The sequence below is a fragment of the Patagioenas fasciata genome, chromosome 2 (genome assembly GCF_037038585.1).
Source record: "Patagioenas fasciata isolate bPatFas1 chromosome 2, bPatFas1.hap1, whole genome shotgun sequence".
In the NCBI taxonomy this organism is placed as follows: Eukaryota; Metazoa; Chordata; class Aves; order Columbiformes; family Columbidae; genus Patagioenas; species Patagioenas fasciata.
The window spans coordinates 64308525-64328815 of NC_092521.1; the positions used below are offsets into that span (position 1 = coordinate 64308525).

Below are 20291 nucleotides of genomic sequence, written 5' to 3' on the forward strand. Positions count from 1 at the left end.
TTCCTGCTAGGTTTGGAGGGGACTTTGTTTTGTTCTGTTTGGGCACTGTAGGTTACTGTTCTGGCCCTATAAGTCATGGCATTTCTAGAGTGCTTCTGACCAGAAGACTTCGTTGTTTGGCTTACACATGGTTTTTAGCATACAGATGTTTTTATACTCAAAGGGTTTTTAACATACAGATGATTTTATACTCAAAACCTACAGAAATATAATCTCTTTGAATGGATAGTTATATCTGTATCAGGGTCATTTCGCAGTACAGGGAGTTTAATGTCAATTGTAATAGCATCCTCCTGGGTGCAGTGTGCCGTTTGCAGTGCAGAGGTGGAGAGGTGGCATTGCCATGCCCAGTCCTGTGGAGGAATGGCAGGCACTCAGCGTCTCCATCCTTTTCTTTGTTATATTGAAGAGAGGTTTTGTTTTAGGAGCTGTGAGGTTACACAAGCAGAATGGAGGTATCGGTAAATCTGTAAGGCAAACCACACTCTTCTGCATCACTACCCAAAATCTGCTTCTCCTGCAATGCCTGTGTTGAGTTACCACCACAGGGGAAAAACAAGGGGACAGTGTGGACACTTAGAGATCATTCCTTTATTTTTGTACTTAAAATACTATTTGTCCTCTAAACTTGTCAGTTTTTCTATAATTAACATGTGTTCCTGCTACTTGTAACCATTCTCTGCCTTCCTACATTTCCTGTTGTCCAATTTTTATCTACACACCAAACCCGGGAAGGTTATGAGTTCCAAAGCGCAGTGATCACGTTTGACGTGCACTGCATGGCACATGGTGGAGGTTTCTGAACACTATGGGACAGCCAGATCCCAGCGTGAGTCATGCTAAGTTGGTGTTGGAGCAGTAGTAGCAGTGTCCTGAATGTGTCAACGTGACTTACGCGTGGGTATATAACCAAATGCAGTGGTCATCAGCACAAATCATTTTCCTTAAGTCATTTGCCACACAGTCTTCAAATAGCAAATCACGATCAAGATTGAAGCTGCCTGCAAAAGTCTATCCCCACTTTTTTAGGCTAAAAAAATACCACTTTTTTTGCCTAGCCATATCTTTATAAGGCTTTCTGTCATAGTATATCCTGCACTTATTTCTATGCACTTTTTGTATCCTCCTGTTTATCCCTCTACTTAAGCTTCAGTAGAAGGTAAGACAGTAAAAGGAGGCTGGTTCTTTTCCCAGCTCATCAGCTGCATGCCTAAGCTTCTTCTGGTGAATACACAGGTTTTAAGCTCACTTAGGCTACAGCTATGGTATGACAAAAGTCTTTGCACCTTGTCTTTTGAGGCTGGGATGTTAGGAAAGCTATTTTTGAGAACAGAAGACTTCGCCAGCGTATCAGCACATAAACAAGAAGCCCCCTTTCTTTAGAGATTCTGAATATCCAGCAGTGTTTGTGATGGGTGGCTTTGAACCCCTTTCAGTAAGTGAGGTCGGTTTGTTTTTAGAGGAACCATGTAAATATGTGAGTGCTGCTGCTTCTCTAGTTGCAGGTTTATCTAAAATAAGAAGTTATTTTTTTACATGGAGGAGCAGAGATTCATTCAGCAGTCATACTAAAAGTCTAGATCTTCAGAAAAATACTTTTTCATTTTATTTAAACCTAAACAAGGGTTTTTGAAATACAGAGCTGTACAGCTGTTTCCAACTAGCACCTTCCATTTCAACTCCTGTCCATTAGAACACAGGGTATCATTGCAACTTTGCTAGACATGACTAATCAACATAGTTTTCTTCCTGCTTAGATCTCCAGGACCTGAAAGAGAAACAAGAAGAGAGAAACCACCACTTCGTACTGTCATTTCTTTCTCTGGCTTATGGCTTCCAAATTAGAGTTTTTTTTTTTTCCCTAGCAGAACCACTGGGTTGTATTAATTACAGATATATTATTAAATGAGAGCTTTTCTCACTCTTTCAGAAACTTGGGAATGACACAACTCCCAGAGAGTCTTTTGACACAGTGAGCTCAGAACGACTGGATGGAAGTGGTACAGGTACAGTCTGAGTTTCCTGGTTTAAACTCTGTCTAGAAAATGCAAAATGCATAACCTCAGAAATCTCACTTCCCTCTCCAGATGGTGTGCCTGCAATTACTTGAGCAAGTATGAGCTTATGCTATGTGAAAGGGATTAGAAACAAGCTCACTTTCTGTACTGTGTGGGACGGCACTTCTCATGAAGCCAGTTCTGGGGCTGAGTTGATGGCTCAGCTTTTACTCTTGTGGTCGATGTTGCACAGGAGGGAAAGTACCTTGTGCATATGCCTGGGGTGCCTTCAAAAGGTCGCTGACTTATAATGGCATCAGCAAAGCTGCAGCTGAACTCAGGAGCCACCAAAAATGTCTGCACATGAGGAAATTGAACTCCTGAATATATCTGATGGCCTACGTATGACTTATGTGCAAGTTTTATAGTTGTCAGTGCAGGTACCAGCTGGAGCAGTCCTGGCTTTCAGCTCTTAGAATAAACATCTCGTAGGCAATAGCAGGTGGCTCTTCCCAGGATTTACGCAGCTTGACGGAAGCCAGGGCTGTCTGCAAATCTGTGGAGGCCCCTGGACACTGCACACATGCACAAAATGACTGTCCATCATGTACAAAGTGGAGTCCAGCCTTGCAGAGCTTACAGTACTGATTCCCTGCGCACCTTGTCCTGTTGTGCCCTTGTCAAGCTGTAGTCCTGGGCCCTGACATGGCAGTGCCTACAGTGCAGCTGTCTCAAGACAGGATGGAATTCAGTTCTCTGTGCATACTTTTGGGACTGACCGGTGAAGTCTTCAGAAAGGATTCAACTCTGGTGGTTTTGTGTGTACCACAATCACTGGACAGAAAGGAGTGGGCTGAACTGGGAAATCCAAGTCTTATTTCTCAAGAGAAGTGATAGGTATTCTGCATGCACGGCATATAGGGTTGCCAAAACATACAGAAACAAGGCTGAAAAAACAGGCTGAAATCAAAATCCTAATGCGGCCATCTTGGTTGAGCACCAAAACCAGGTCAGCACTTCAGAAATCGATTTTGAAGTTTTATACCTTTCTAAAGCTAGTTTTAAAAGACAGCATATTCAGAGCATGCTGAACTCCGTGCTTTTAAAGCCCGCTTGTCTTTTGAGGAGGAACTTGTATACTATATGCGTCTCCTGATACCATCAAACTGAAGTCAAAAGAGCAAGAATAGTTTGTGCTTGGGGCATTAGAGTAGCCAGGGGGGTCTGAACCCAATTTTTCTCTGGTCCTTGTCTCTTTGTATGATGCATTTGACCCCCACCTCACTGTACTAGGCATGCCCCTTCCTTTCAGCCTCCAGCTGTCAGTCCTTTCTTTACCACTCTTGCTTGAGAGCTCCCTGAGGCTGCTCTTTGCTCTTGCAACTACAGGTTGTCTTTGTTTTGGGTTAACTTATTTTAACTTACTGAGTTCTAGTAATATTAGCAGACCTGAGGTTAGGAAGGCAAAAAAGAGAGTTAATGGAAAATTGCTGGATGTTACTGCAGGCAAACTATAGATAATGATGCAGAAGGAGAATAAGGGGCATTTTATTCCTCACTTCGTGTCTGGATGTTGCCTGCTTGTTTGTATGCACACCTGCACAGGTGAAGAAGGTGTCCTGCAGTTCCCCTTGCAGCAAGGAAGTCTATTACATGCCTGCAGACACCAACGTTCCGTGTCACACACTCACACACATATATATATACCACACAACTCAGTGGTTTGCCAGAGTTGAACTCCAGCTGGGCTGAAAAACAGCTACATAAGCTGAAAAAACATATTGGGGATTGGCTTGCAACAAACTATATCGACACTCCCTTCCCTCCCACTGCCATTAAAATGTCTGTGCTCAGCACTTTTGTAACAGGGAGGATTTCTGAATGGGAATAGCATCTGTGAGCACATACCTGGATTTGCCAAGTACCAAGGCTACCAGTCTGCATTTCGGTTACTCTGTAATTCTCTTCTGAGAGTAAAGATGTGACAATCATTGAAAGTCCCAAGCTAACATACAAGTTCCAAGATTGTCATTAGAGCTGCTGCATACAAACCTTCAACCTTCTGAAAGCTGCAGAGTAGGAAGGCAGGGCAGGCATTTTGCTTGTTTGCAGCCCAGAGTCCAGCAGGCTTTCTACCAGCTTGCACAGCTCAGTAGGGCTGATGTATTGCTTGGAAGTCAGTGTAGTTTTATCTGTAAATACCTCAGTCTTTGGGATAAATAATATGTTGATAAACTTGCTAATGTGTGGAAACCATAATCCATATACAGTGTTATTAGATAAATCAAAATATTATATAAAGAACACTTTGATCTCAGCTAAGTTTCAAAATCTCTCCTAGAGCTTGCTAAAAGCAACAAATAAGAAGATGTAGCCTGCTGATCACACATTTGGGATTTATTTTCTGGGCCAGGATTTCACTGTTGATTTTGGATACCCTACCTTTTGTCTGTAGAGGCACGTTAACAGCTAAAGGCTCTGTCTTCCACTGATCCATTGCTGCTTTCTCAGCAGGCAGGCTGTACCATCTGCTCTCAGAAATATGAAGGAAGAATAAGGTCCAGCCAGCCATCACCCCAGAGATTTTTAAAAGGGGCAGGTGCTATCACCTCTGAGGCAGCTAAATTATGAAGTTGAGCACATGTAAGAACTAGTGGTTTTAGATGCTTTTCTTGCGGTGTTTTTGAATGAAATGTTAAGGGTTCTCTTACTCACACAGCAGTGCAGCAGCAATATGTGAGCTAATGATGTTATTTTGCACACGAGTGTATCTGTGCACGGAGCCGTGTTGCAGGAGACTTTATTTTATGTGTCTGTTTATTTTAGTGCCTAAACTCCAGCAGACCCTTCCAGAGAGTCGGTTTGCCTCGAATAAAGGTGACTCCATCTCAGCTTCATCAGAAAAAAATGCAAAAGCTGAACCAAAGGCAGAAGCTGGCACAAAGGCAAGAAGCTCTTCCAATACACCGACCAGTCCCAAACCCCCACTGCAGTCAACGAAGCCCAGCCTGGCAGGACGACCCACGGTGCCGCAGAAACCACGCTCTGCCTCTCGCACTGGTGAGGAGCTGCTCTGGGCATTGGTTATTCCCAGCTGGGTCCTTCTGAGTGGTGTTTGTGTGGGCTGTGGAGAAGAACACCCATGGCCACGTCCTGAACAGGAACTAAATGTAGAGGGACAGGTCCTTCAGTCACTTGCTCTTGACTTGCATCCTTCTTTTCCGCTTCCCTCTGCCCTGATTCAAATAAACTTATTAAAATGGTTTAATCTAAAGCCTGAGGAGAAGCAATAGCAGCAGGTCCAGAGCTGTTTTGAGTTAGGCCACTTTCACTAAGAGGTGAGCATAGAAAGCTACTTCAGCACCAAAGGCCTGTTGTAATAGCACTGACAAAGATAACTGTGTTTTTTCCTAAACACCTGGCTCTAAATACTAAAGTCCTTGGGGTTTTCTGGCAGGCTGCTCTTAGCCCCTCAAACAAATGCCTGTTAATAACTTGTACAAACCAACTGTCTCTCAGTCTCTCTCTCCTTGTTTTGCCTTTGTTTCTTTCCTTACTGCTTTTGAGTGGAAATAATTGTAACTGTGCTTTTATAACCTTGCAAGACTGCCCATTGAATGACTGTTAATTTCTGCTCTGTCTTAACCTCCTGCCCAGATATTATCTCAAGGTTTCCAATATTGGGAAATATTTCAGCAGATGTCCTATACATTTGTCTGTCTGCTGTTTAATAGGCCAGTGTCTCAACTCTCTCTTCCCAAAGTACAGCCAATGCAGTTGAGGGGAATGAAATGCTAATTACTCACTCCCCCAGTAGCTATGGCAAATATAGCTTATTAATTGCGAATTACTGAAAAAATGTGAGCCTGGCCATCTGTAAGAGCTCACAGACCTCTAGGCTTTTCCCATACTCACTGCTGACCTTAGAAAGATGTCAGTCCTGGTGAGGATGAGGAGGCAGAGGGATGTCACAGCCTCCTGCCCACCCTTGGTGTGTAACCTGAACATTACTCAGTCTCTGCACTCCAGAGTGGTGTTCAAATACAGAATCACCTTCTGGTTTTAGATGGGTTTAAATTTATATTCTTGTCCATTTTATAAATGCTTATAAAAGTGAGATGTGCCGTGTAAGATGCTCACAAAGATGAATACAACAGGAGGCAGTGTGTTATCTCAAAGTCTTAGGTATCAGAAAGACCTGAGCTGTCTGTTTCTGCCAGCTGCTATTTCCTGCAGAGAGAGCATACTGTGGGTTTAACACAGGGAGTAATTAATATTTGTACATAATAGACCAGCTCCTTGGGTGGCAGCAGAAGCAGCACCATCTCTATTGCAGTCTAACTTCTATCCTAGTACTTGGAGCAACCTGCTGTCTAAGCATACCCCGGTGACGTGATGAAGCAGCCAAGCAATAATCGTATTTACGCTCTTGCTCTCTCTGTTGTTTCCAGCGGTGTGGCCAAGCTAATGATAGCAAATTTTTGCTAAGTAATCTGAGGTCAAAGGAACACAGATTGGATCTCCACAAATTACAGAAGACTGAAAGTAGTTCCTCAATAAAGCTCAGAACAGCTTTAGTTCAGAAATAAATAGCTGTGTTTGCCAAGCGCTTTGCTCTTCTGTGTCTTGATACTTGAGCTTCCCAAGGCAGTGGGCCTCACAGGCACATCAAAAGCATGGATAAGGTCCAAAAACTGTGTATCTGTTCAGGTTGACTTGCATTTGGAAGGTCATCGCTTTCCTGTGCTGAAAGTAAAAAGATGGACTCCTTCATGGTGGCTCCTTGACAGTGAGAGAAATTTCTGTAAATTTCCAGTATGCAACTGAATTAACTCATTGTACAAATACACATACAAGTGACAGTCCAAGTTCCTTTTTCCTTCTACTAGTAGTAATGGATCTTCGTAGTTCCTCTGTTGTACATATGCCACTGTTTACTCCTCGGGAAGCAAACATACAAGCAATTTCAGTAATCCATTGTAGGTGTGCTTCCCTGCTGTCTTGTGCAAGACCAAAAAGGTCTTCTTGTAAGGTCTGTAAAGATGGTAGTCAACTTGCCGTACATAACACATATCCAGCTTTTTAGAGAAACGAGATATCCAGGTGGTTTAAACTATGGGTTTGAATTTAAGTTCCAGATTTCCTCACAGTTTAGAAGACAGTATTTTTTCTGCTTAGAAAATCTTTGCAGACGCTATCACGTTATATAACGGTAATTTATTCCTGGAAGTACAGAGTTCTGTAGGCTGTTTATGAAATTTGTTTCCTTGGTTCACTTTTATGCCTTTTAACTGTGAAACAGGACATCTAAATTTATCAGTTCATTATGTTTCAGGACAATAAAAATATAAATAGAACTAATGTTTCCAAAAATCCATCCAAAATAATTTTCAACTGTTCTTTACAAATTGCATGCTTATGTCTTGCAGGAAATTCAATTGCTCCCATCAGATTTCTGTTTGTGCTACAATAGCAGTACACATTAAAATGCTGAAATTGAGATCTTTGCTTTTACTATTAAAATTCTTTCACCTGGACTGAGAGCCATCACGCGTTCTCTTGTCATAATGTAAATTCCCGAATCCTTATTTTTCTGACAGATTCTAGCTGTTTCTTGTTTGTGTATTGTGTTGAGGTTTGGCCCATCATAACAGCACCATTTTGTGAACTACAGTGCGGCTGCAACTTCTCACTCTTTTGTTCATGGTACTCCACAGAGGATGCTCCGGAGTCTCCCTCTGGCCCCAGTTCCCCAAAAGTTGCCCTGCTTCCACCTGCGCTGAAGAAAGTTCCTTCTGATAAAGAAAAGGATGGTCAGAGCAGCCCCACAGTCAGATCATTTTCTCAAGAAGGTAGGAGTGTTGGTCTAAGTGTTGTTCCAGTGTGCTTGTCTTCTACTAGAATTCAATGTGTCATTGTCCCCTGGTTTGTTTTCGCTTGGATGGGAAGGGTTATTCATTTGGAGGACAAAAAGCAAGGGAAGTGTATCTGGTCACCTTTTCCTCATCTCCTCCACGCATGGGTTGTTGGCCTATATTTTATTCCTTTGATCAAACCAAGTGAAAGATGACTCCCTTGGTATTAATAACGTAACTGAACAATTAAGGGACTCTTGTGTATATTGTGATTCAGTTTGGTCTGAATCCAGATGCGGATTGCTATTGGTCACACACAGTAATGCGAAACGCAGCTCTGAGGTTCATCACGGTTCCGGTTCCAGGGGAGCAGCCAGGACTTTTTTCCTTGCGGTCAGCCTGTTGCTTTGTTTGTACTTCTCCTTTCTGTGGGGTCACTGCATGTGACTGAGTTCCCCTCGTCCTTCTCCTCCTTGGGCAATGTTTGTGCCAGGGCAGGGCTTGGTACCTTCTATGCACAACAGTAGGCTGCTGCCTTATCTTTGCTGCTTTTCACCTGTGCACTGGATTTCTACTTCTGCTGATGCATTTCCTTGCCTGTAGTTGGCTCTTAGACAAGCTAAGGCTTCCTCTGATAGCATAGAATACGTGGAGAAGTCACAGAAATGTTGCTCAGCATGGCGTTAGCTGGCACAAATGGCAACGTTTGAAATCTGTGAGTGAGACCTCTTTCTTCCTGGGACCCTCCTTGAGAAAGACCTCCGAGGTGATTCCCATCACTTAAGCTGTGAGACACAGGAGTGCCCTTTCACACTCTACCAGCAGTTTTTCAAACTGCAGGGTGAGGGCAGACAAATCAAGGCAGGTAACGCTGGGCTGTGAAGATGGAGCGGTTGTGAAGATGGAGCAGTTTTGCTGCCCACAGAGGCCATGGTTACCCTCTAGGTGAGAGAAGGGGCAAAGCCATCCCCAAAGCCAGATGGTCCAGAGGTATATTTTTAGAAGATTCTCCCTTTCTCCCCTAAAACTATGGTTTGCTTTAAGAAACATCTTACCTCACAGTCTGAGTGTTACTCTGCTTGGAAAACAGTTGCTGTGGTGGCTGCCGTTTACTGACTGCACATCAACACGTGGGGTGTTTGTAGGTTTCAACTCTTGCTTCAACCACCTGCATGGCGCTGTTGGGCTGCTCTTGTTCCATAAAGGTAGCCCAGCAGAACCACCACAATCTCACTGAATTATGTAGAGCCAGCAGAACATACAACATACCCAAGGACCTCTCCTCTGACTGGAAAGGGCTGAGAGTTCAGGTGCTCCATGTTGCCAAAAACTGCCACAGTCTGTGGCTCCTGGTGGCTGTGGCCTTATGGGGGCTGCAAGGCAGCCTTATTTTTTTTTTTATTATTTTGAAGATTTTTTTTTACGATGTCCGTGCTCATTACAGGGGGGTTGGACTAGACCTTTGGAGGTCACTTCCAACCCAAACTATTCTATGATTCTAAGGCAGAATATAGCCTGATTATTCTCTTGCCTTTAATCCCATCAGAGCCTGTGTTGAGACAGGTAAACTGGACTACATCTTAGGGATCAAGCTCGCTGTGCTGGTGCCACCATGTTGAGAATGGTTGTGGTCAAAGGCTCTTGCCACAGCAGACTCTCCCAGCTGTTTGAGTCCTTGTTTTCTCACCAGCTGTTCACCAAACTGTGAGAGAGAACTTGTTACTTCATAACTAAAGAAACACAACACAATAAGGCTTGTTACAGGTATATTTTAATGTAAGGTTAACCTGACCATTTCTGTGCTCTATGCTTTCCCACCTCCTCCCCTGAGAGCGGACATACTGGAGAAGCAGGCAATATGGAATGATAACGACAGTCCTTTAGTGTTACAGCAATCTCTGACACAACAGAGATTTGACATGATTTTGCAGTTTATGGTTGTCACACGAGAAGTGGGACAATTGCTTCATTTTTAAAATGTATTTGCTGTTTGGAAATCTTTACACAAGAGGAGGCAGACATGTGCTTTCCTCACTCCTTGTTCCCTTAGACCTCCACAGATGACTTGGCCAAACACAGGGTTTTCTAGTTGCCACTACACTGCACTGTACAAATTTTATCAGTACTACAGGGTTTCAAAAAGATAGACCAGTTTCAAGTGGTAAGAGTTTCAAATTGGGTCCATCTTTTTAACACACCCTGTATTTTAGAATGGCTACAATTGAGTTTCCAGGTCCTTACAGAACTGCTGTGCTTTGCATAAAATTGTTTTGGAAAATGTAAATTCAGTTTCTTTTATTTGTTTTTCCTTTTTTTCACATTTTACTTGGTTACTGTTGTACTTCCTCATTCAATCATTCCTCTTTGCTTTCTGCTGCCTTTCAGGCTAGCTTGCTCCATTTGTTTCTGCAACTGGTAAATCGCTGCAAATCTGCCTAAGTTAGTAAACAAAATTATATCTCCTGTGAAGGAAAGCTGCAAATTAGATGATAGTTGATTATAAAATTGCTTTGTGTTAATGAGTTTAACTGTACTTTGTGGGACAATCTCAAAAGACACCTCTCTACACAGCATACCTGTAAGATCAGGCTGCAGTTACCAACACTTGCAAATATCTGGACTAAATTTAAGCAAGCACCTGGCGTATTGATTACAACTCTTTGAACAATTGATTAGATGGGATGGATAAGTGAAATTATTTATGTTACTTACCATACATGGGCCTACAGAACAGCTTAGGGATATAAATTAATCCTTTTCCCTGCTAGAGCAAGCTGGAGATTGTCAAAAAAGAGATGCAGCTCATGACTGTGCCAAGGCATCTGGCAGCATGAAAACCACGTCGGGGCAGTATTCTACCAGTGCAGAAGAGGAAGCTCATGTGCTTGGGCAGAGCAAGGCACAGCCCACTTCTGGTTAGAAGTTTTCGTTTTTCATCAAGGCACTGCTTGATAACTGGCACTAACAATCGTTAAGAAACTGCAATAGCGAAGAACCCACAAAAGGGTGTGGGTTTGGCATTGGATTATGAGAAAGGTGAAGATATCTCACAGGATGCTAAGCATCTTTCTGTCCCCATGGGAAATACATGGCATGAAAAAATTTCCAGATAAGAAATAGGTGTGCATTTTTCCTTTGTGGCAGCACCGGTGGCGGGTTGTTACCAGGCAGCACCGGCAGCCTCTCTGCAGAAGAGGGGTTGTCACACACTGTGACTGCTGGTGGCAGCGATGACGGCACACTGCCCTGTCACTAAGCTGCAGGTAGATTCTCCACTGCTTGGTGAGCTTACACACCTTTCCTTCTTAAGATGCGTGCAGTGAAGTATTTCAAAATACATTTCAGCCTGAATATTGTTAGTGCCAGTTTCAGTACATCACTCACAAAACCATTTGAGAACTGGGCAAATCAGCTTGTTTTGACATTGTACTTTGCTTCTCAGCTGCATAAACAAAAAAAAAAATCAAAAGAAGCCAAACCCAGCGCTGGGCTGCCTGGTTAAGCCGTGCTTCCTGAAGAACAGCTTTGACTTACAGTGAACTTATTCAGTAGGCTGTAAAAATGTTGGGTTGATCTGTGTGTTTTTAAAATATAAAAGCTCCTGTTCTCAAATGGTACGTGTTTACCTGCTTTTTTTTTTACCTCTTAACTGATTTGTTTAAACAATGATTCATTTTTTTTTCTGACATATTTTATTGAGGTATTTGAACATCTTATGCAACTACATTTACCCACAATTTTTCTGTTTATAAGGCATCATGTATCCCTTTTGTAACATCCTCCACCCAAAATGTATGAACTGATTTCATATTGCAGAATCAAACGTAGCCCACCCAAACTTGGAATCTCTCCTCCCAATTATGATAAAATTATTATATTTTAGTTCCTGCTATGATATCTCTCTGAATAAGTAACTTTCAAAAGCTGAGATCCTGCCACAAATCTACACAGATCAGCTTCTGTGTGGTTTCACTGGCACAAGGACAAGCTCTTGTGGCAGAAGCCCTGCTTGCACTGTGTGGATTTAAATACCTGATATATTTTTCAGGCATTTTGGGGGGAAACCACCTGTCTTGATTTATCAGGCAATAAACTAAAGTGGCTGCCACAGGGTGTGTTCTGGGTTTAGTCTGGAGAGTGGATGGAGACTCAAAGAAAGGCCATGTAATTACTAGCAGGTACAAGTATCAAGAGCAACTCAAAAATTTCCAGGCACCTATTTCTTTTAAAAGCACTGGTGTTTGGGAACGTGGAAATGCCTAAATTTTGTTTTACAGGATTTGGGTATCTTAATCCTGTCCAATTCCATTCAGTAGCTTTAAAAACCTTCCTCAAAATCATTTCCTCTTCTTTCCCAACTTGCAAAGCTGGCATAAGAATGCAGTGAGCATGTAGCTGCTGACTCTCATTTCCTCCCACGTTTTGGCTAACACAAATAAGGAAGCAGGTAGTTTGGACTCAGGAGAACTATTTGGGCAGCAAATGTGCCACGTGTGTGGAGGTGGTTCTTCTCAAGACGCACGCTGGATGCATCCATTCTGCTTTTGTCATGGCAGAGAACCAGAACTGGACAATGTCTGTGCCAAATGAAAATGGGCCAGAGCTTCCTGTCCTGTCTCTCACGGCCTGTTGCCACATGTTGGTGCTGCCAGGGGTGTTGTGTTGGCCCCTCTGGATGCAGAACGCATTGTATCCCCAGGGATACAGGGAGCATCCATGCTGGGGCTGCCCCAGCAGCTCGGCAGTGTTGACTCCCATGGGATTCCTCTGCATTTTCTGCATTCCTGGTAAACCCTGACAGCCTGACACGATTTGAAGTGGCCATGGCCATGTGTCAGTGACAGCTCCGTGTTTGACCCTGCTGCAGCTGGAGCTAGGCCCTGGATACATGGAGAATGGTTGGGGTTGGAAGGGACCTCTGGAGATCATCTAGTCCAACCCACTTGCTAAAGCAGGTTCACCCAGAGCAGATCTCACAGGAATGTGTCCAGGTGGGTTTGAATGTCTCCAGTGAAGGAGACTCCACAGCCTCTCTGGGCAGCCTGTTCCAGTGCTCTGGCACCCTCAGAGTAAATGAGTTTCTCCTCATATCCAGATTAAACCTTCAGTCTATGCCCGTTGCCCCTCATCCTATCGCTGGGCACCACTGAAAGGAGTCTGGTCCCATCCTCTTGACCTGCAGCAGTGAGGCTGCAGGTGGGTGATAGACAGGGAAGTAGCAGTGATGCTTTGGCCACCACTGCTGCCTTGTTAAGAGAGGTGTGTATAGATGTGAACAGGCACAAGGATCAGTGCCAAACAAAACCAGATGTCCTTATCTGAAATGGTGAAGCAAATAAGGTCTCATAACTGTAATGCTTAATTTTGTGGGGGTGAAGTGAGGTGACTCGCAATGAAATCACATTTAAGGGCCACTATGCGTTTAAAGATTCATTTTAATTGGAAGTAGGAGATTTCTAAAGCTATCAGTCCTTGTGGAACGTCACAGCTCGCGATGTGTATAATAACTCTCTCGTTACCATAGCGATTTTAGAGCACTGATTAGATCAGAAATCCTAACAAGGTTTTACAACCTTCTTTCCATTTTATTTCAAAACTTATCAAGTTTAGGCCTCACCGAGATTTTAGAGTGCTGGGCAAGCAAAATGGGTACTGTTTGCATTTAGATCATGGGAAGTGGATATGTCCTCCTGCTTTCTCTGCCACCAAATGCAGGTGAGGTGCAGAGCTGTAGTCTCAGCTGGAAGAAATGCAGGTTGGGCTCAAAGGTGTGGGTGTCTCCCACATGAGGAAGCGGGGGGGCATCAGGACGTGGCAGTGCTGGGGCTGCAGGGAGCAGCAGTTCAGGTAGCGTCAATGCCAGGGTGAATGTCTGACCTGATGAAGGCTGCTGAGTCAAAAGGGAGAAGGTGGATGTGTCCTGCTAGGGAGACAGGCCTACCCGGGATGTGCACCACAGGTCTGAGGGGTGCCCAGCAAGGATGTCCACCTGAGCTGTCAGGAGTGCATTGTGTGAGACTTCATTCCCTTCCCTTCCCTTCCCTTCCCTTCCCTTCCCTTCCCTTCCCTTCCCTTCCCTTCCCTTCCCTTCCCTTCCCTTCCCTTCCCTTCCCTTCCCTTCCCTTCCCTTCCCTTCCCTTCCCTTCCCTTCCCTTCCCTTCCCTTCCCTTCCCTTCCCTTCCCTTCCCTTCCCTTCCCTTCCCCAGATTGAAGAATTAATGGATGTGTGCTCCTCCCACTAGTGCAAATGAATTCAGTGGGAGAGGAGCAGGTCCTGTGTGCATTAATAACTTTTTTTGATTATTATTTTTCTTTCTCTCTCTTCTTCAATCATTAGTAAGACTTATTTCTGTTTTACACAGCTGCGAAAAGAAGCCCTGGGCAGCAGTCCCATGAGTTTCAGGAACTGAAGCAGAGATCCTTGAGTAAAGATGGCCATCAGGGAAGCAAGTCCAGTGACTCTGGCGAAGAAGCAGATAAAGATTTTATTTTTGTTTAGAAATCAGTACAAGTGCTTCATAGCGCCAGAGCTTTTTATAACAATCAGGGTACAGCGATCAACAGCCTTTCTAGCCAGCTGCTCTTTCACCACAGGTACATTTCCATGCAGAAAACCTGATCTTCCGATCATGATTTACAGTACACTCACTTGGCATTGATTTGGTCAATAATTTCTGTTGTGTACAATACAGATGCTCCTCTTTACATGCAGCCATTCTTTCATGTATTCTACTTGAATTTCTCTGAAGCAGCTACAAAGAGTGCCCTGCGTTAGGGCATTTAGAAAGCAAAGCAAATTAACTGGACACTGTCTCATACTAATACACTGTACAGCAGGTAATGTGTTGTACTGCTGAATGTAAATGTGTCAAATCTGCACGTGACTTCCCTATAAATATATTCTTGCAGTATGCAATTGCACATTGTAATTATATTAAAAGAGCACACTAATAAAATAATTTGTATAGATTATATATATTAAATGCTTGGGTATGGTTTTTACATTCTCCCATAGGGAGCTTCTTTCTTCCTGTTCTTGTACTGTACATAAAGCTGCAACGCTTACATTTGTGTACCATCAAAAAGCACAACAGAGAAGGATTTGGTTGACCTATAATCATGGTATGCTTCCACATTCATATATTAATGTATATAGTTGATTGGAATGAGGGCAATTGAAATTTTATTAATATTGGTGTTTTCTAGAGGCCTTCCTCAGTTCTGTCTGCATATTAGCTTCCTTTCATTGTGTAATTCTACAAGAAAAATAGTTTGACATCTGTAAAAACATTTCAGCTTTCGGGGGAGGGGGTGCAAATTTCACAGCTGCCCACTTACATTACAGGTTGAAGGGATTTTATTCATATGTATATTTGTAACAATAAAAGTAATTTTACAACTGAAATATAAGTCTTTGTTTTTTACTGTGCTATTTTTGCTCTGATGGTTTCTGCTCTTTGAATGATGGTGTCGTATCAGGTTGACAAAGCATGTAGTTAAGACAAAACTGCTTCTGGTAAAATACCTGTTCCTGCTGAAGGGGACACATACCCATCATCTTGGTAAAACTACTGAAATAAGATCTCTGTGCTCAACCCCTTAAGATCTCTTTGTTCATCTCCCTTGGGCTCTTCAGCAAAGCAGCCTTCATGTGTGCTGGGAACACCTGCTATATCTAAAGTCTCTATTTTGGTTCCATAGAACAGAACAAAATTGTTTTGGTGACTTTGTCCCAAGAGCAATTGCCCTGACCTTGCTGTGATTCTTGCCTGGGTAGAAATGCTCAGATACCCATCTGACAAGTGATCTTCCATCTCATCCCTGTGCACAGGCTCATTACTGCCACTTCTATTGCAGTATGAAGGGCTGCTATATCAAAACAGTGGTCATTTATACCAGAACCTCTTAGAAACACTGTGTAGAGGTTTAAATCTCATAAGTAAGGTACAAGGCAGTGGGGAAAAAAAAGATCCTGAAGGCTGGGGATTCATACCAAAGCACCACGAGGGTTGCGCTCTCTTGAAATTCTGCACTTAATCTATAATTATTAAGAGAAAATTCTTTATTTTCACATACATGTATTCTCGATTTACTGAGCATCACTGAGAAAAAAAGACAAATGGCAAAGGAAAACTGAAGATACTTGTATTGGAAAAGAAAAATAATCCAGTCATAAATAGTCTGCTGCAATTTTCATTCCCATATGACATGGAAAAGATAACTATGTGAGAAGTGTAAGTATGCAACTAAGGTTGCCTGATTTGTTGTCTTTGTGAATGTAAGACGATGAACAGCAAGGTTTGTAGTATTAATTTAAACAAATAGACTCTGACTTTAAGCTGCTCAGAATTTCTCTTATTTGGGCTTGATGTCCTCCTCACCAGCCACTCGAGGTATTGCACTGGTCCTGCTGTGAGAACGCAAAGCAACAGCGTGTGTCTGTCACCCTGGCATCAGTACGCCAAAGACAGGGATATCTGAAATGCTGTAGAGAAAGTCTGTGTTTGCCCTGATAAACCCAAAACAAAGAAAAGCTGTAGTACTGTGATACTTGTCTGCTGGTGTATACAGATCTCATTAGACAGCGATGCTTTCCTTATTGCTGATGGAAAGCCTTTCCAGTCCTCATCCCAGCACTCAGTGTGTTGCAGGCAGGCTGAGTGGTGGAGAAAGGACTTTAGGGGAGCACTAGCATAGAGACCTGGGGGTTGTTTTGTGTGGTTTCAAGGGTGAGCAGGAGGGATAATTTTCATTTCTTTGCTATGTGCATGGTGAGCCCAGCACCATCATCCTGATTGCAGAGAATTTATATTGTGTCCAGATCACCCCTATTGTACCTCTTCTACAGTTAGGAAATGCTGACTTATTTTTAGTATCTTGAGCCTGTAGAGGCCTCAGGTAGGTGCTGTGTGTGTTTTAGGGACATAACAACCAGCGTAGCCTGGTGCCAAGCCACGCTGGTTAGGAGGTTTGGGGAGTCACAGTGCCGGATGGGAGGGGAGATGTTGCCTTTCCATGAGCTGCAGGTCTCCTGAAGCAGACAGGGAGCTGGGGGAACAATCCTGTTCATTTCTCTTGTTGGCTCCCTGAGGCTGAGCCGCCCTGTGGGTGATCTGCGATCCCTGTCTGTCCTGGGCCATGTACTGCCTGGTGAAGGTGAGGGACAGAGCCCAGAAGCCATGTTGAGCTGCTTTGGTGGCATGTCCATGGCAGACATCCCTGAAGCTCCTGGGAGGCTGAACAGAGAGAGCAGTGGTACCACTGGAGAGAAGTGCTGTTACTTGTTCTCCCAGGACATCCATGGCATTTTTGAGTACCACTCATGCTCTGCGTTCCTCCCAGTCCCACACTAGGTACTGCCCGAGGACCTCCAGCCATGACAGCAGTGGTGGGAGCAGAGGCTGGCACGGGAGGAGAGGCAGCCTTCTCCCAGGCACACCATGGCCTTCCTCTTGCAGTTGAGGGAATCTCCCCAACACTGTGCTGCGTGACCTGGTTGCTCAGAAAGAGCTCGCAGTGTCCAACCGGGATTACAGCTGAAATGATGGCTTGGCTCCTGGACTGTGGCTGGTCTCTGGCAAGACAACAACTGCAGGCTGCATATGCTGGTTTTGGAGGTGACAGGGAGTGGGTGGCAGCATCTGAGGTGACAGCGAGGGCCTCTGCATCCTTCCCTGGACATAGGCACATCTGCTGTATGACTAAATTGGAGCAAAAGGCCCAGCAGCCCTGGTCACCTGGTTAGAAGTGCTCCCCTAGAAGGGGTCCTAGCACCAGCTGCTCTGGTCAGATCCATACCTACCTGATCTGGCCTTGGGAAAAAGGGGTGAGAGGCTCTCAGAGGGAGCTACCCTGGCCTTTTCTGCTCGTAAATCTGCTTTTCAGGTTTTGCCATTGAAGAATTTCACCCATGATCATAGAATCATGGAACAGTTTGGGTTGGAAGGGACCTTCAAAGGTCATCTATTCCAACCTCCTTCCACAAGCAGGGACATCTTCAACTAGATCAGGTTGCTCAGAGCCCCATCCAGCCTGGCCTGAAATGTCTCCAGGCATGGGGCATCTACCACCTCTCTGGGCAACCTGGGCTAGTGCTTTACCACCCTCATTGTAAAAAATTATTTCCTCGTGTCTAGCCCGAATCTCCCCTCTTTTAGTTTAAAACCATTACCCCTAGTCCTATTGCAACATGTCCTGCTAAAAAAATCTGTCCCTGTTTTTCTTATGGGCCCCTTCTAAGTGCTGAAAGGCACCAGTAAGGTCTCCCTAGAGCGGGGGTACCTCCCCATCTGCGACATGCTCGACAAGGGCTGTGGCTGTCTGCCCGGCTCCAGCATGACCTCAGACAGCTCTACACCACAACTTCAGGACCTATTTCCCACTCCCTATTAAAGGAGGTTAAAATCTGGCTGATAGATTTTGAGCATTTTAAAGTATTCCCCGATGTGCAGTAACAACAGTAAATAGCTGCTTCCTAAGATGGAAACAACAATTGTTTTAAATCCTCCCCCTCCACCAGAGCCATCCAGCCGGGCTGAGATAATTTGGGAATTAATATGGCCCATTAGTCACAAATCTGCAGGACCCACTGCTCTTAAGTGAAAGCTGCCATCAGCGCAAACTCTTGCTGCCACTGCTTGTTAATTGATTAATGTGGAGATCGTTCCTCTCTCCTGTTGTGTAGAAAAAAAAACACTCAGAAACATTTTCTAGGAAGATAGCAGAAAGCTCTGCTCCCATTTGAAACACTGCTTTCTTGCGGTCAGGAGAGAGCCGTGCTGCTTTCCCCATGCCCAGCGATGTTAATGCTGGGGTGTGCTGCACCCAAATTCCACTTTTCAGGATTATTCTGCTTGTGCTGAAGTTGGGGGAGGTAGCGACACTGTTCCTTGCTTCTCCTGAAGCTGCAGCCCAGAAGCTTGCTAACAAATACAGCAGAGGTGAGTACCAGAGATGATCATTTAATGCCAGACTTGTGCTGATCAGGCCTGGAAAGCATAGCAGTCTTTCCCCATGCTAAGAAAGTCTGTAAACGAGGATGAAAATCGCTACATAAACACAGGGCAATGACCTTCTGTTTCCTTCAAATGTAGGAGGTGACAAACCCCAGTTGCATGGGTGATGGAGCATGTTCAGAGAAGGGCAACGAAGCTGGTGAGGGGCCTGGAGCACAAGTCTGATGAGGAGCGGCTGAGGGAACTGGGGCTGTTTCAGCCTGGAGAAAAGGAGGCTGAGGGGATACCTTATCCCTGTCTACAACTACCTGAAAGGAGGTTGTAGTGTGGAGGGGGTTGGTAACACCCTCCCAAGTAACAAGTGATAGGACAAGAGGAAATGGCCTCAAGTTGCACCAAGGAAGGTTCAGGTTGGATATTAGGAAAATCTTCTTCATGGAAAGGGTTACCAGGCATTGGAACAGGCTGCCCAGGGAAGTGGTGGAGTCATCATCCCTGGGGGTGTTTGAAAGATGTGTAGATGTGGTGCCCAGGGACATGGTTTAGTGGTGGACTTGGCAGTGTTAAGTTTATGATCTTAAAGGTCTTTTCCTGTCCCTTGAGATACAGAAATGGGTGGAAAAGTGTCCAGAGTGCCTTGGCCAAAGGCACTAGGGCTGTAGGCTTGTCCTCCTGGGGCTGCTCCTCATTCTGGCATGTGGCCAGGCTGTAACAGGGGTGAAAGAGTTGTGGTGTGTTGAACGCAGTATTTCATTTTGAAGGCTGTGTTCATTTTAGTTATTTATTTTGGCTATTTATTTATTTATTTGTGGTTATTCCAAGATATGCTGAAAGGCTAAACATGCCTGGGTTGTCCTTCTTAGCCTCTGAGAGGGGAAGCTAAGAGGTACTAGCTTCAGCAGGGACTCCTGCACTGAAACCCAGGCAAAGGACATGGATTCACATGTGTTGTGCCATTGAGAATTCTCCGGTGTGGTTTATGTGCTCAAGGACCTGGGAACAGGCATTTGAAATGGATGGAGAAATGCAAAAGTGAGGTCTCACAGTGCACCGCAGCACAGTGAAACAAGTTGAGGGACATAAAAGCTGATGGCAAGCGTCTAGAAAGCAGCCAGGGGAGCCACGTCCAAGCACACCTGTGGGACGTGAGACATCCTGGAGGCTCCAGGGTCACACATGGTGAGGGGAGGGGAAACCAGAGCTGGTGGCCAGAGACACTCATGGCCCTGGCTGGCCAGTGCAGAGCAAGGACAGAGCCCTGGTCCCCTCAGCAAGGCTTAGAGTGAAAGAATGTCTGGATTGGCTCCTCTGTCTCTGACATCTTAAATGAAATATTTTAAAAACTACTCTTTTCCTCTGTGTCCAGGACAGAAGTGTCCGTTCTCCACCAGCACACAGTCAGGGTGGTCCTTGGGATGAGGTGCTTGTCTGGGTAGGAACTGGGACCACCCTCCTTGCCCTGCCCTGGGCAGCCTGTGGTAAGT

General features: G+C 44.5%; 1 protein-coding gene across 6 annotated transcripts in view; it reads left to right on the forward strand.

The window, feature by feature from the left end:
* The window catches only part of CARMIL1 (capping protein regulator and myosin 1 linker 1), a 195907-nt gene extending 180645 nt beyond the window's left edge, over positions 1–15262 (forward strand). For 4 of the 6 annotated variants that reach the window (XM_065830885.2, XM_065830886.2, XM_071804322.1 and 1 more), the window contains 5 exons: positions 1931–2006; positions 4824–5057; positions 7715–7849; positions 10621–10767; positions 14215–15262. In XM_065830885.2, coding sequence (XP_065686957.1) covers positions 1931–2006; positions 4824–5057; positions 7715–7849; positions 10621–10767; positions 14215–14351 — 729 coding nt within the window. In that variant the 3' untranslated portion in view covers positions 14352–15262. The remainder of the gene's footprint in view (positions 1–1930; positions 2007–4823; positions 5058–7714; positions 7850–10620; positions 10768–14214) is intronic. The other 2 variants (XM_065830887.2, XM_065830888.2) reach the window with 1 other exon arrangement.
* Positions 15263–20291: the final 5029 nt, after the last annotated feature.